Source organism: Chenopodium quinoa, unplaced genomic scaffold (assembly GCF_001683475.1).
Source record: "Chenopodium quinoa cultivar QQ74 unplaced genomic scaffold, ASM168347v1, whole genome shotgun sequence".
Lineage (NCBI taxonomy): Eukaryota > Viridiplantae > Streptophyta > Magnoliopsida > Caryophyllales > Amaranthaceae > Chenopodium > Chenopodium quinoa.
Genome location: NW_018745275.1, coordinates 1,553,624 through 1,567,487, shown reverse-complemented (window position 1 = coordinate 1,567,487; position 13,864 = coordinate 1,553,624). Strand labels below are relative to the sequence as shown.

Below are 13,864 nucleotides of genomic sequence, written 5' to 3'. Positions count from 1 at the left end.
TAATTTGAATAGTTTTAATCATCTACAATCAAATTCCATCAATACACATTATTTTAGAAACCTAGGATTTTCAATTTGGAGTTTTTTAATTCAAAAACTAAATCAGAAAATTATATAATATTAATCATTATTAAAGCATCATAAAATCATAACACACACCCAAAATCGATAATTAAATCAAATCTAGATTGAATTAAAAATAAAAGAAGATTTTTTTTTGTAAGGGCCGAACACAAGAAGAAGAAGGAGGGGAGAGTAGTCGGTGCACCACCTCCTCGCGGCTGGATGCTGGTGGAGATCGGCTGTGGTGGTGGTGGCAGCCGGCCACCGGTGGTGGTATGCGTGTGAGGTGAGAAGAAAAAGGGGAGGGGATAAATTAAGGGGAAAGAAAAATAAGAGAGAGAAGGAGATTTTACCTTCGGGTATTCTCCACCTTGGGCAAAGTTTAAATTGCTCATATGATGAGTATTTATACCCTCTCTCAAAACCCTCCTAACTTAAATTCCTTTTCTACCCTTAATGAATCCTAATCCTATTCAAGGTAGTCATTGACTTTCTTTAAAATTCCTTTGACTTTAAAACTTCCTTTGTAAATTAAATATGCCCCAATGTTTCTAAATAATAAAATAAAATATTTCTAAATCGATTAAATAAATAAAAATGGACTTTTAATTAAAATAATCCTTTTTAAATTATTAAAATACCATAAATAATTCATTTCGAATTATTTAAATACTTTATATAATAATGTTTTAAATTAATATAAGTATAAAAATACGGGATATTACAGTCTACCCCCCTTAAAAGAAGTTTCGTCCCGAAACTTGGGTAACGGAAAATCAAACTTTTTCCTCACTTTGTGTAATATTGTTATACTCTTTTAACATTCTTTTACCTTTAATGTCTCCTTAAAATCAAAATTACTCGAAATAACCGTTAAAAATGTGCAAAAAGCACTAAAATAACTTAAAATATAGGGAAAAAGCGCGAAATTCTACCGCATTCTAACCCCCTTAGAGAAAACGAGTTACGTCCTCGTAACTTAACATACCTCAAATAACTCAGGGTATTTCTTTTTCATCTCATCCTCAGCTTCCCAAGTTTCCTCTTCATATTCTTAGTTAGACCATAGCATCTTAATAATCTTAACTTCCTTGTTGCGTGTACTACACACTTTACTATCAAGGATCTTGACAGGACTTTCCTCATAAGTTAAACTTTGATCTAACTCAATTGTTTTAGGTTGTAGAACATGTGATTTTTCAAGTATATTCCTTCTTAACTACGACACATGAAATACATCATGCACCTTACTTAGCTCCATAGGTAAGGCCAATCTATAAGCTATTTTGCCTATCCTCTGTAATATCTCATATGGTCCAATGTACTTTGGTCTAAGTTTTCCTTTCTTCCCAAATCTCATGACACCTTTCATTGGTGACACTTTTAACAACACTTTATCACCAACCTCAAACTCTTCCTCCCTACGCTTCAAATCTGCATAACTCTTTTGACAGTCTTGTGCTGCTTGAATTTTAGCTTGAATCTCCTTTACCTGCTTAACTGTATCTTCGATCATTTGAGGCCCTAAGATCATTGTTTCAATTATGTCGTTCCAACATATAGGACTACGACACTTCCTTCCATATAATGCCTCAAATGGAGTCATACCAATGCTCGCATGATAACTATTATTATAAGAAAATTCAATTAAGTCCAAGCTATCTTCCCATCCCCCTTGGAAGTCTTTGACACAATCTCTCAACATATCTTCGAAGGTTGAATAGTTCTCTCAGTTTGTCCATCTGTGGTAGGGTGAAATGTTGTACTCATCTTTAGTATTGTACCAAATTTTTCCTGCACACTCTTCCAAAACTTTGAAAGAAACCTAGAATCTCTATTAGACACAATATCCTTTGGAACTCCATGTAACCTCACAACATTCTTGATGTAAGCTTTTACAAGCTGCTCCATCTTCCTGGTCTCCTTCATTGGCATGAACACTGCAGATTTAGTAAGTCTATCCACCACGACCCAAATGGTATCATTTCCACTCTTTGACTTTCAGAGTCAAGTCACAAAGTCTATAGAAATGCAATCCCACTTCTATCTAAGAATTTCCAATGATTGCACAGTTCCTTGCGGTCTCTTGTGCTGTATTTTCACCTTTTAACAAATTAGACACTTTGCTACAAATTTTGCAACTTCATTCTTCATTCTAGGCCACCAATACATCTGTTTCAAGTCTTTGAATAGCTTATCCCCTCTAGGGTGTACTGTGTATGGTGTATTGTGTCCTTCCTCCATCAATTTTCTCTTTACTTCCACACATTTTTGTGGTACACACCATCTACCTTTGTACCTTAAACTCCCATCTTCATGAATTTTGAAATTTGTAGCTTTTCCTTGCTTTAGTATCTCATGAATTATATCCAACTTTGCATCTCCTGCCTGATTTTCCCTTATCTCATCAAATATTGTTGGTTGAATGCTTAGATTCGCAAGTATATCTGCTGGTACTCCCATTCCACCACTTCTAGGTTCATTTTTCTCATTTCCCTACACAATTCATCAACCACTATCAAAGTGTTCAGTCCATGACTGGTTTTACGACTCAGAGCATGTGAAACTACATTTTCCTTCCCTTCATGGTATTATATGTCCAAGTCGTAGTCCGTTGCAAATTCTAACCATCTTCTTTGCCGTTAGTTTAGATCACTTTGGGTGAAAATGTACTTCAAACTTTTATGGTCAGTATAAATTCTACATTTCACCCCATACAAGTAATGCCTCTAAATCTTTAGTGCAAAAATGATTGCAGCTATTTCTAAGTCATGAGTAGGGTAGTTTACTTCATGAGGTTTTCACTGCCTTGATTCATATGCAATCACACTTCCATTTTGCATACGCACACATCCCAGACCATTCTCGGATGAATCATTATACACATCGTAGATTCCACTATCATCTGGCAATGTTAGCATTGGCGCCGTAATCAACTTTTGCTTCAAAAGTTGAAACGCTTCCTCACACTTCTCGTCTCACTCAAACTTCTTGTCCTTCTTCATTAGAGAGGTCATAGGCTTAGCAATCTTAGAAAAGTCCTTCCCAAAATGCCTATAATACCCCGCTAAACCTAATAAACTCCTAATGTCAGACATCGTCTTTGGCGTAGCCCATCCTTTCACTGCTTCAATTTTTGCAGGATCTACTTCTACACCATCCTTGGGCACAAAGTGACCTAGAAATGCTACCTTCTCTAGCCAAATCTCACACTTGGAAACTTCACATAGAGCTTGTTCTCCCTCAAAGTTTGTAGAACTGCCCTCAAATGTTCCACATGTTCCTCTTTATTCTTCGAATACACCAGTGTATCATCTATGAACACTACGACAAACTTGTCCATAAATGGATGGAACACCCTATTCATCAAGTCCATAAAGATCGCTGGAGCGTTCGTCAATCCAAATGGCATTACTATGAACTCATAATGTCCATACCTTATTCTAAATGCAGTCTTGGAAATTGAATATCCTCATCTGTGATCCTCTACTGATGGTATCCGGACCTTAAATCAATCTTGGAAAACACAGATGTGACCTTCAATTAGTCAAATAGGTCATCAATCCTTAGTAATGGGTACTTATTCTTTATGGTGACCTTATTCAACTCCCTATAGTCAATAAATAACCTCATACTTCCATCCTTTTTGTAACAAACAACACTGGAGCTCCTCTAGGCGAAGCACTTGGTCTAATGTACCTCTTTTCTAGTAAGTCTTGCAGCTGCTCCTTCAACTCACTCATTTTTGCAGGTGCCATTCGATATGATGCCTTGGAAATTGGCGATGTCCCTAGGACCAACTCTATTGTGAAATCAATTGCCCTCTTAAGTGGAATCCTTGGAATCTCTTCTGGGAACACATCCAGAAACTCATTCACCACTTCTATGTTCTCAGGTTTGCTGTCTCTTCGTGTTCCAAGTTCCTTACACTACAAAAATATACTGGATGTCCCTTCTTTACATACTTAACCAATTTCATCATAGAGATGATTCTTGGGCACTTTGCTCCACCATGCTTCCAATATGTTACCAACTCACCCTCAGCTGTACTTAACTATACTTTCTGCGATCGACAACGAATCTCCGCACTATACTTGCTCAACCAATCCATTCCCAAGATGACTTCGAAGTCACTTAACCCAAACTCAATGAGGTCAAACAAAAACACATTTCCCTAGATCTTTAATGGCACATCCGTAGGAATAACTATAGGTACATCTATGACATCTACGCTTTTCAAACACTGCGATAACTTTGAAACAATGGCTTTTGAAATGAAAGAAAAAGTTGCACCAAAATCAAACAAAACTTTAATAGGAATAGAGATGATAGAAAAAGTACCGGTAATAACATCCTTCGTAATTTCAGCTTCATGCCTACTTATCACATTCAATTTTCCTGGAGCTCCACTCTTCACCTAACTATTCCCATTATTGTTGCCTTTCACCCCATTTTGTTGTGCCTCTTTGTTCCCTACATAGTTGTTGCCTCCCTGAAAGTTCCTTTGAGCCCCTCCTTGATTATGGCCCTGCTTGTTTCGGTTTGAATCTTTGGAGAAGCACTCATACTCCCTATGTCCCAACTTGTTGCAAGCACGACAAGTAACCAAATTACCCTCACAGTCTTTACTAGGGTGATCATTCCTACACCTCTTGTAGTAATAATGCCTTGGACCTTTGTTATTTCCCTGGTTGGAGTTCTTAGCTCCTCCATTAAAGTTTCTCCCACCTTGGCAATTGTTACCATGGAAGTTATTGTTGTTGTTGAAGTTGTTGTTGTTGTTGTGGTGGTATTTCTGCTTTTTGAAGTTGTTCTGGTTACCTTGAGGGTTTCTAGAGTTTTGTCCATCTCTTTTCTCTTTTCCTTTCCTTCTACCTCAGCTAATTCCTTCTTTTTCTTCAACTCTAAAGCATAAAGGTGTGCAGACCTCCCATAAGCTTGATCTAAGGTTTCGAACACTTGTCCACACAGCTTTAGTTGAAGATTAGTGGTCAATCCACTCTCAAACTTCCTAGCTTCTCAATCTTTGGCAAACCTTGGCAGCTCAATAAACTTGGTATAAATATTCAGTGACTGACATATCTCCCATTGCTAAGTTAGAAAATTCCTCAGCTTTCAGTTTCCGTGGGGTAAAACTTGTCCCTAACCTTCTCCAGAAACATAGTCCAATTGAACCCAGGTAGTGCCTTAATGGTAGCCTCATTTTGTTTCTACCAAGTTCAACTTCACCCTGAGGTAATAGGTAGCACAACCCACTTTCGAATTTTCTGGGCACCCTATTGCCCCAAACAGCTTCTCAAACTCCCTTAACCTGTTTTCTAACACTGTTGGGTCTGGTTCGCCTTGATAGGTTGGTGGCTTGTTTTGCGCCACCTTCTTGAACAATTCCCCCTGAGCATCCCCATCGTTGGTCGAGTTTCCTTCGACCATTGCCAACTGCCTTACAACCTCACTTAGCTCACCTCCTTCATTATTGTTCCCACTTCCTCATGCCATCTTTCCTCTCCTGAATTAAAACAAGGGGTCTTTATTAATTATGGTCATGGTTAGCTCTCAAGTTAGACACCCATCTAACTAATTTATACCATTCATACACACACATTTAATTTAAGTTAGAAAATTGAGGTTGCAAAATTACAACTCCCAAATTTTGCAGCTTGATTTCATCTCTAGTGTCTCTTTTTCTTTTAAGATTAATGGAGAGGTGACGGGTGCGGTGACTCCTACTTGAGGCCTCTGATAAGGTGACCCAATTTAATTTACTTTATTATCCATGTTGCTAATAATGATAAAACTGTGGGTGGTGTGAAAATTTTTAGGGGTGCTCCTAGAGTGTCTCATCTATTTTTTTGCCGACAATAATATTCTTTTTACTAAATAAAATCTCAAAGAATGCTCGAAAATTGCTGATATAATCAATACAAATGAATGAGAATCAGGCTAGAAAGTTAATTTGAACAAGATGAAGGTTGGTTTTATTAGATGTGTTTCTGTCGATAAGAGAAAGGATATAATTGAGACTCTAGGTGTGAGGGAAGTCGAGAAGCCTGAGAAATATTTGGGTTTGCCGACGATCATTTGAAAATCGAATAAAGCTATTTTTGCGATATTGAAGGAGAGAATATGGAAGAAGTTAAGTAGGTGGAAGGAATGGCTACAATTTAGACTAGGGAAGGAAGTTCTTATAAAAAGTAGTGGCTCAAGCTATCCCGACTTAAATGATGAGTATTTATAAAGTCTCTAGATGTTCTAATTGTTGAGATACACTCTTTGTTGTGCCAATTTAGTGGGGGTTGACAGAGAACAAGAGGAAGTTGCATTAGGAAGAATTGTGTTTGCTAAAGGGCCAAAGGGTCTTAATTTCCGTGATCTCAAATATTTTAATCAAGCATTGTTAAGCAAAGCAAGTTTAGAGGCAACATACTAATATGGATTCATTGCAACACCGCATTCTTAAAGCTCGGTATTTGAAGCATTTTGATGTCCTTGAGGCTACGATCCTAGCTTTTCGTGAAGGAGCCTGTGGGGTGCAAAGTCTCTACTTAAAGAAGGGGTTACAATGGCGTGTAGGAAATGGGTCTCAAATTAATGCGTGGAACGATAAGTGGCTGACTTTGGAGAATGGAATTATATATCTCTCGCCAAATGAAGAGAGTGATCCGGAAATGAAAGTAAGTGAGTTGGTGTGCAACAATGCGGAGATGTGGGATAGTGAGGTGATTGGCAGTATGTTTCCACTGTATGTGTGTGCAAATATACTTGCAATTCCATATAATAGTGTTTTAATTGGCAGCATACAAAGAATGGGGTTTACACCGTTCGTTCTGGGTATTGGAAGATGGGTGCAAATGGGAGTGGTAGTGTGGATAGCATATCTGGGAATGTGGAAGTGTGGCGGGCTTCATGAGGTGTTAAGGGCCCTCCCAAATTAAAGCACTTCATTTAGAGCACGTGTTGGGGAATATGACAGTGGGGGATAGACTTGTTTACTGTTATATTGTTTCTTCCTCTATATGTAGTGTGTGTGGGGCTGTGAACGAATCCATTATACACTCGCTCTTCGAATGTGACGTAACAAGGGATATTTGGCAACATTGTGAGTTTAAGAGCTATGTTGAGGAAGCTTCTTCCTCTTGATTTGGAGATCTTTGGCTTTGGCTAACGAGGAAGTGTAGTTTTAATGTGCTAAGTACGATAACAACACTATTTTAGGTAGCTTAGAGGTGCCAGAACTTGATTGTATTTGAAGATGTAAGGGGAAATGCAATGATAATTGTTGCTGGGTACATGATATTGGTTGAGGACTACATATCCTATGCTAAGAGAGTGATAGATCAAGCCTGCTGATACGCATTGGTACCACCTCCTAATGGGAGGACCAAACTCAATACAGATGCACATACAATGGAGGGAAGTCGTACGTACGAGGGTGGTGTGCCGTAATAATGAAGGCAATATTCTAGATGATATTGTTAGACACACTCATGCTAGCTCACCTGAACTTGCTGAAGCTCCAACTGTAAGTTTTTGCTTAAAAATAGCCAGGAGACTTGGCTATAAACTGGTGTAGGTGGAATGTGTTGCGATAAATGTTATCCATGGGGTGCATGGTTCTGCTGAAGGAGTCTCTCTGATTCACGTAGTGTTCGGCGATATCAAGAAAGATAGTTTGTTGTTTACTTCAAATTTTCTCTTGTTAAGTGGGCTTGTAATACGGTTGCCCATTTGGTTGCTAGATGGGAAACTGGTAGTAATATGGACTACTTTTTATTTAAGTTCGTTTCCCCAAAGTACATGTATTTTGGTGGAACTCGGTTTAGTCTAATAAAAGCCCGCGCTATGTTCCCTAAAAAAAAGGGAATTTCTCTTTAGTAACACTCTGTTTTTCAATTTTCTCATTGGTAAATTGTAGAAAAGCCTATTATCTTTGGTAATCATAAACTATTTATATTTATTAGTTATGACATTAATAGTTAAATTTTGACTATAGGTAGTTTTTTTTTTTAAAAAAAAAAAATTTAACAATTAAATTGTTTTATAAAAATTTTTTTATAATAAATTTAACCCCCCCCCTCCGATCAGCCATCAGCCCTTGCCGGCAGCCGAAACCCCCCAGTTTGATCCCCTCCCCTCTGTCAACACCCCCCCTCCTGCCTACTATCATAATCTATCCTTTTCCTTCCTCTTCCTCCATCCATAGAACTTCTTCTTCTCCTCTTTACTGCAATTTTCTCTCTCCTTTCAAAATCTTCGACATCCCTCCAAAATGATAGAGCTTCACTCCTTAAATTCCGCCGTGAATCCAACCCACACAACAACCTCCACTTCAATTTGAAGCTTGTTTATCTCTCTCATAATGATTTTTCCGGTGAAATTATGAGATTGTTCACTTTTCGAGTACAAAATAATATGATTTCTAGGATTGGAGTTCAGGAGAGATTCAAGGAAAGGGGGCTAGGGTTGTTGGAGGGGGGAGGCCTGGCACCAATGGGTAAGGTATGCCAGACGTCGGTGGGGTGGGGGGACTGTCGGACTACAGTGGAGGGGAAGGGGAGGGTGGGTTGTTTTTTTAACAATTCACCATTGAGAATTGAAAAATAAAAAGTTTGATGTTATCAAAGAGAACATTCCAAAAAAAAAAAAAAACTTCCTTGGCATCTTAAATGAAGTATCATCTTTACTTGTCTGTTTTCACCTTGATTCCTGTTTTTTCAAATACATAAAAAGAACATTTTAGACTATTTTAAAGAACATACTGAATAATTAAAAAAGAACATCATATAAATAAAAACATGTGAAATGCAATTAGTCCACTATAAACAGAAAAAGAACATTTACAATGTACAAAAGAACATTTCAATAGTAAAAAAAAGTTCATGCATACTGATTTATAGAGTACATATATATTTAATACCTTTTTTTGGTAGCAATTTGCTTACAACAATAATCTTTCTTCTTTTTTTGGTAGTTCCTCTTCTTGAGGTTGTGATGTTCTTCGGATTTGATTGCTTTGAGTTCAGCTTCCTCAAATTTGTATTATAAAGTTTAGTTCTTTCATTAAAGATTACTTTCATTTATCCAAATTCAATATTAACTAAAAAGAACATTGTTAAAGAATATATAAACAACCCTAAACCCTAAACTCATATAAAGAACACCATATAATACCATACAAATTAAAATAGATTACAATTACATAAGTTTAAGTAGGCCTACCAGTAATCATACGTTTATCTTTTTTAAGGAACATAAACTACCCTCAAAAGTACAAAATGTATCACTTATATCAAAGAACATATACTTCTCCAAAAATAACATTAATGGATTCTTTATCAAATAAAGAACATAATACTCACATATAATGTACATACATAAAAATATTCTTAAATAACATTTTAGTGACCCTAGCAACTAGATATACCATTTTTAATGAAGTTCTAAAAACATTGAAGTATGCAACACCCAAAAAAGGAACAAAACAACATGAAAAGTCTATAAAGTGCTAGTTTAACTTATTTGGGAGTATCATCCGATCCATACTTTATATGGCTCTTAACAGTGTGGGGTCCACAATCGGATCTATAACATCTAGAATCTCTGTGCTTTTACTCCCCTTAATTGTAAACAAACAAGAAAGAGGTAGATCATCCTCTTCTTCTTGTTGTTGTTAATTGGAAAATAAAAAAAAAATAAAAAACAAAAAAAATCATCAGTCTCAATAAAATATAAAAAATAATAAAAAAAAAACTTCTAAAAACAAGAAAAAAAATTAAAAAAAATTAATACCTATGTTGTTGTTCTTTTTCAATTTTGTTCCCTCTTTGAAATTTTTTAAAAACAGAGAAAATGATTTGGAGAGAGAGAGAAAAGTGTTTAGGGTAAAATCTCCCTCAACACGTGGACCAATAGCATGATGACACGTGTCCCCCAATTACAGTGTTCAAAGAGCCAATCAAGACATGGCACGTGACACGAGTGAGCATCAAGGTAAAATAGGCTTAAGGCCCAATTCCCGAAAAACCGTAAACGGAGGCAGCCTATTTACTTAGGTTCAATAACCTAAAAAGCAGGTATTTCCATGCACTATAAATACTGCTCATAATTGATCAATAGACAAATTCAATTACATACAAAAAAATAAAGAGAATTACTCTGACATCTCACCTCACATCATTTATTACTTTTAATCCGATACTAACTTAATGGCGAAACTTTGATACACCGTGTAACTCTCTAGCAAGACGTTCGTAAAACCACAAAATAAAAAGTTCTAGAGGGAGAAAATTATTTTTTTTAGAAAAGATTTTTACGAAAAGAATTAATGAGTTAATGTGGGACATGGGCAGTTATTTTCCGAGATAATATGAAACAAGCACTTTTTTCCTCTTTTTTATTTAAGTTGTATGTTCATTACAAATCCCATGTTCTTTATCATGCTGCCTAGTGTTCTTTCCGCCTTTTTTAGGTTTCAAAGTCTCGTGAAATTTAAATTTTGCGGGATGTGATTTCATGGTGCACCCAGGTGTAGAGTTGTCAAAAGCTGACCTAAATTGAAAAATTTACCTAAACTCGATTATGACCCGACCTGTTTGAACCAGAGAAATGGTGACCCGAACCTGATATGACCCGACCTGAAACCAACCTTAGACCCGAGTTAACATGGGTATTTGAGACCTGAACCTGAACACGACCCGACCTGGAGATGGCCCGATCTAAATATAACCCGTAAATTATCAACCTGAACCGAATTGAACCTAACTTGAACAAATTGACCCAAACTTGTTTTAACCCGTCAAAACCCGAATTTAACCCGACTTGTTACTTTAACCCAACTCAATTCAACCTGACCTATAACTAACCCGACCCGAATTCAACTCGACTTTTTATTGACCCGTCCCAAATTCAACCCGACCTGTTCATGACCTATCTCAAACTTAACCTGACCTGTTATTAACCTAACCCGATTTCAAATCACCTTAAATTCATTTACGGCCACCTTATTGAAATATAGGTATATAGTTATGTACTCCCTTCTAAATAATTTCCTGCTAAGAATATGATGTTCGTCGTGCAAATAATTTAAGAATATAAGATAATATTATATGAATTTAATGACAATTTGTGTCAATTGTGTTCTTGAGCCAACAAGTTACTATGAGAAGTTCAATAGTCAATACATACTACTCCTTAGACAAATTATAGCTATTTGCTCATTTCTAAGTGTTTAGAATATGTCTATCTAAACTCAATCATGATTACCCGACGTGTTTGAACCTGAGAAAATGATGACTCGAACAGGATATGACCCAACCTGAGACCAACCCAAGACTTGAGTTAACCCAGTTTTCGAGACCCGACCTGACCCGACATAACCCAACTTGGAGATGACCAGATCACTCGAATAGAACCCGCAAAGTATTGACTTGAACCAAACCCAACCCGAACCCAAGAATGCCCCTAACCCATTATAACCTGTTAAAACCCGAATTTAACCCGACTTGTTGTTAATGCGACCCAAATTGAACCCGACCTATTATTGACCTGACTTGAACCAGACCTAAACTTGATAGGATGCATGACCCAACGTGCCCCGACCCACATTGACCCGACCCGAACCCGACCTATAAAGATAATCATCTTAACCCGAACTAATCTGACGTGAGTTGATCCGACCTACATTGACCCGACTCAAACCCGACCCGAATCCCCGAATTGATAACTCTAGCTAGGTGTATAGATTAGGCGCTTAGAAAAGGGATTTGTTAAACATCGCCCACAAATTACTACATAAAGCCCACAAAATTCACTTGGTTTCCCAAAATTGCCCTTGACCTTAAAAAAAAAAAACACTCACACTCTCATCACTCACACTCTCATTGCTCATCTTCTTTCAACCTCTCTAAAAAAAAAAAAATCAAAATAACGGCAATGTCGAGGCGGCAAGGCAAGGAAGTGGCGGCGGCGGCGGAGGGAAGGATGTCCCAAGGTGGAAAGGTATATTTTGTTTAAAAAAAAAAAACAAGGGGGAAAACCGCCGTGAACGCGGTGGGGCGCCCTGGCTGGACGCCCAGCCGGCGGTGGTGGCGCCAGATGCAGACGCCGCCACCAGTTGGCTGGCGCCTGGGCTGGACGCCACCGCCACGGTTGTGGCGTTTAGTCTAAGCGCCGCAGCCGTGGCAAAGGCGTCCAGCCCAAACGCCAGCCAACTGGTGGCGGCGTCTGCATCTGGCGCCACCACCGCCGGCTGGGCGTCCAGCCAGGGCGCCCCCCCCATTTTTTTTTTTTTATTTTTTTTTTATTTTTTTTAAAAAATTGTTTTTAATTTTTTTTTTTTTTTTTTTTTTTTTTTTGTAATATAATTTTGAATTGTTTTTATATTTTGTTGTTTATTTTTATAAATTTTTTCAATTTCGTTGTATTTTTTCTACGTTTATATTTTGTTTACTATTATTTGTTTTGTTTTTAGTGTATTTGATTTGCGATGATGATTATTTATCGTATAAATTTTTGTATGTTTATATATTTTAAAATTTTGTGTAGGGTCGTCATGGTGGGGGGAAGAATATAGAGCTTCTTAGTAGAAGTTATTCAGTGGAGAGGTCGGGGCATAGACATGTCAGATCCCGTGGTATTTCGGCCTCAGTTCGTAGAGAACGGATCCACCGTCGGGATGAGGATGACGATGACGATGATGATGCTGAGGAGGGTGACCAGGAGGAGGAGCAGGAGGAGGGCGCAGATGAGGATGAGGATGTGGACGATGGCAGTGGACCGTATGATGATTACGGTCCATTCAGTCAGAGGGTTGATGACATGTACGAGACGCATATGGTGGAGGTGCGTAAGGGTAGGGGTGGTAGGTTTGTTAGTAGATCTGGCACATCATCTGCGTCCACTGTCTCTGGGGCAAGCAGGAAACGGTCGAGGGCGGGTAATGATTCTTGGGTTGTTAGGAGTGAGGTGCCCGGTGGGCCTGTTGACGGGAGTGTGATTCCTAGCTTTCTAGGACACATAGCTGCCCGTATTTGGGAGGACCAGGAGAGGCCTTCAGTTACGGGGTTGTTGAAATGTCATACCCGGGAAAAGACTTGTAGTTTTTTGCGTACATGGGCTGAGGCCTGGCCGGCGGAGAGCGAGATGTTCGAGCGACTGGAGGGCACTGGGGTGAAGCACGTTCCTGCCACCATGCACGATAAGATTGACAGTACGCTGATCACGGCTTTCATTGAGCGATGGCAGCCGGATACAAACTCTTTTCACCTTCCGTTCGGTGAGATGACGATCATGTTACATGACGTCGAGGCCATTCTGGGGATTCGTGTTGAGGGTAAACGACTTTGTGCTGTGGCTGATGCGGATCAGGCAGATTCGCTGGCGGAGTTGTTGGCGGTGGACAGGGCTGCACCGTACACCGAGGCGCTAGGTGTTTGGGAACACGGAGGTGTGAAGATCGCATCTGTGTTGCAGCGGTGTTTGTACCCGAGTGCACGTAGGACGCCCGACCCACAGCTGAGTGCTTATGTTTTTCTACTCCTCGGATGTACCTTGTTTCCGGATAAGAGCGGCGGAAACAAGCTCAGGCCACGCGACATCGTAGAGGCGTGTGACCCCGACAGTGTAGGCCAGTTTTCCTGGGGATCGGCTACGTTGGCGTATTTGTATCGCCAACTAGGATTTGCGAGTCGGGCTGACGCGGCAGGTATCACTGGGTGTCTGACTCTATTGCAGACTTGGATATACGAGTATTTTCCTGCATTGCGACAACATCGTGACCCAGTTCCTATTGATGAGGGGATGCCGC

At 38.9% G+C, this 13,864-nt stretch overlaps 1 protein-coding gene across 1 annotated transcript; it reads right to left on the bottom strand.

Annotated features, from left to right (window-relative positions):
* Positions 1 to 1,761: 1,761 nt before the first annotated feature.
* On the bottom strand, positions 1,762 to 2,984 carry LOC110711470. The gene is made up of 3 exons (XM_021889850.1): positions 2,892 to 2,984; positions 2,194 to 2,559; positions 1,762 to 2,061 (listed from the first exon to the last, which is right to left on the bottom strand). The coding sequence occupies exons 1-3, from the start codon at positions 2,982 to 2,984 to the stop codon at positions 1,762 to 1,764; spliced, it is 759 nt and encodes a 252-aa protein (XP_021745542.1).
* Positions 2,985 to 13,864: the final 10,880 nt, after the last annotated feature.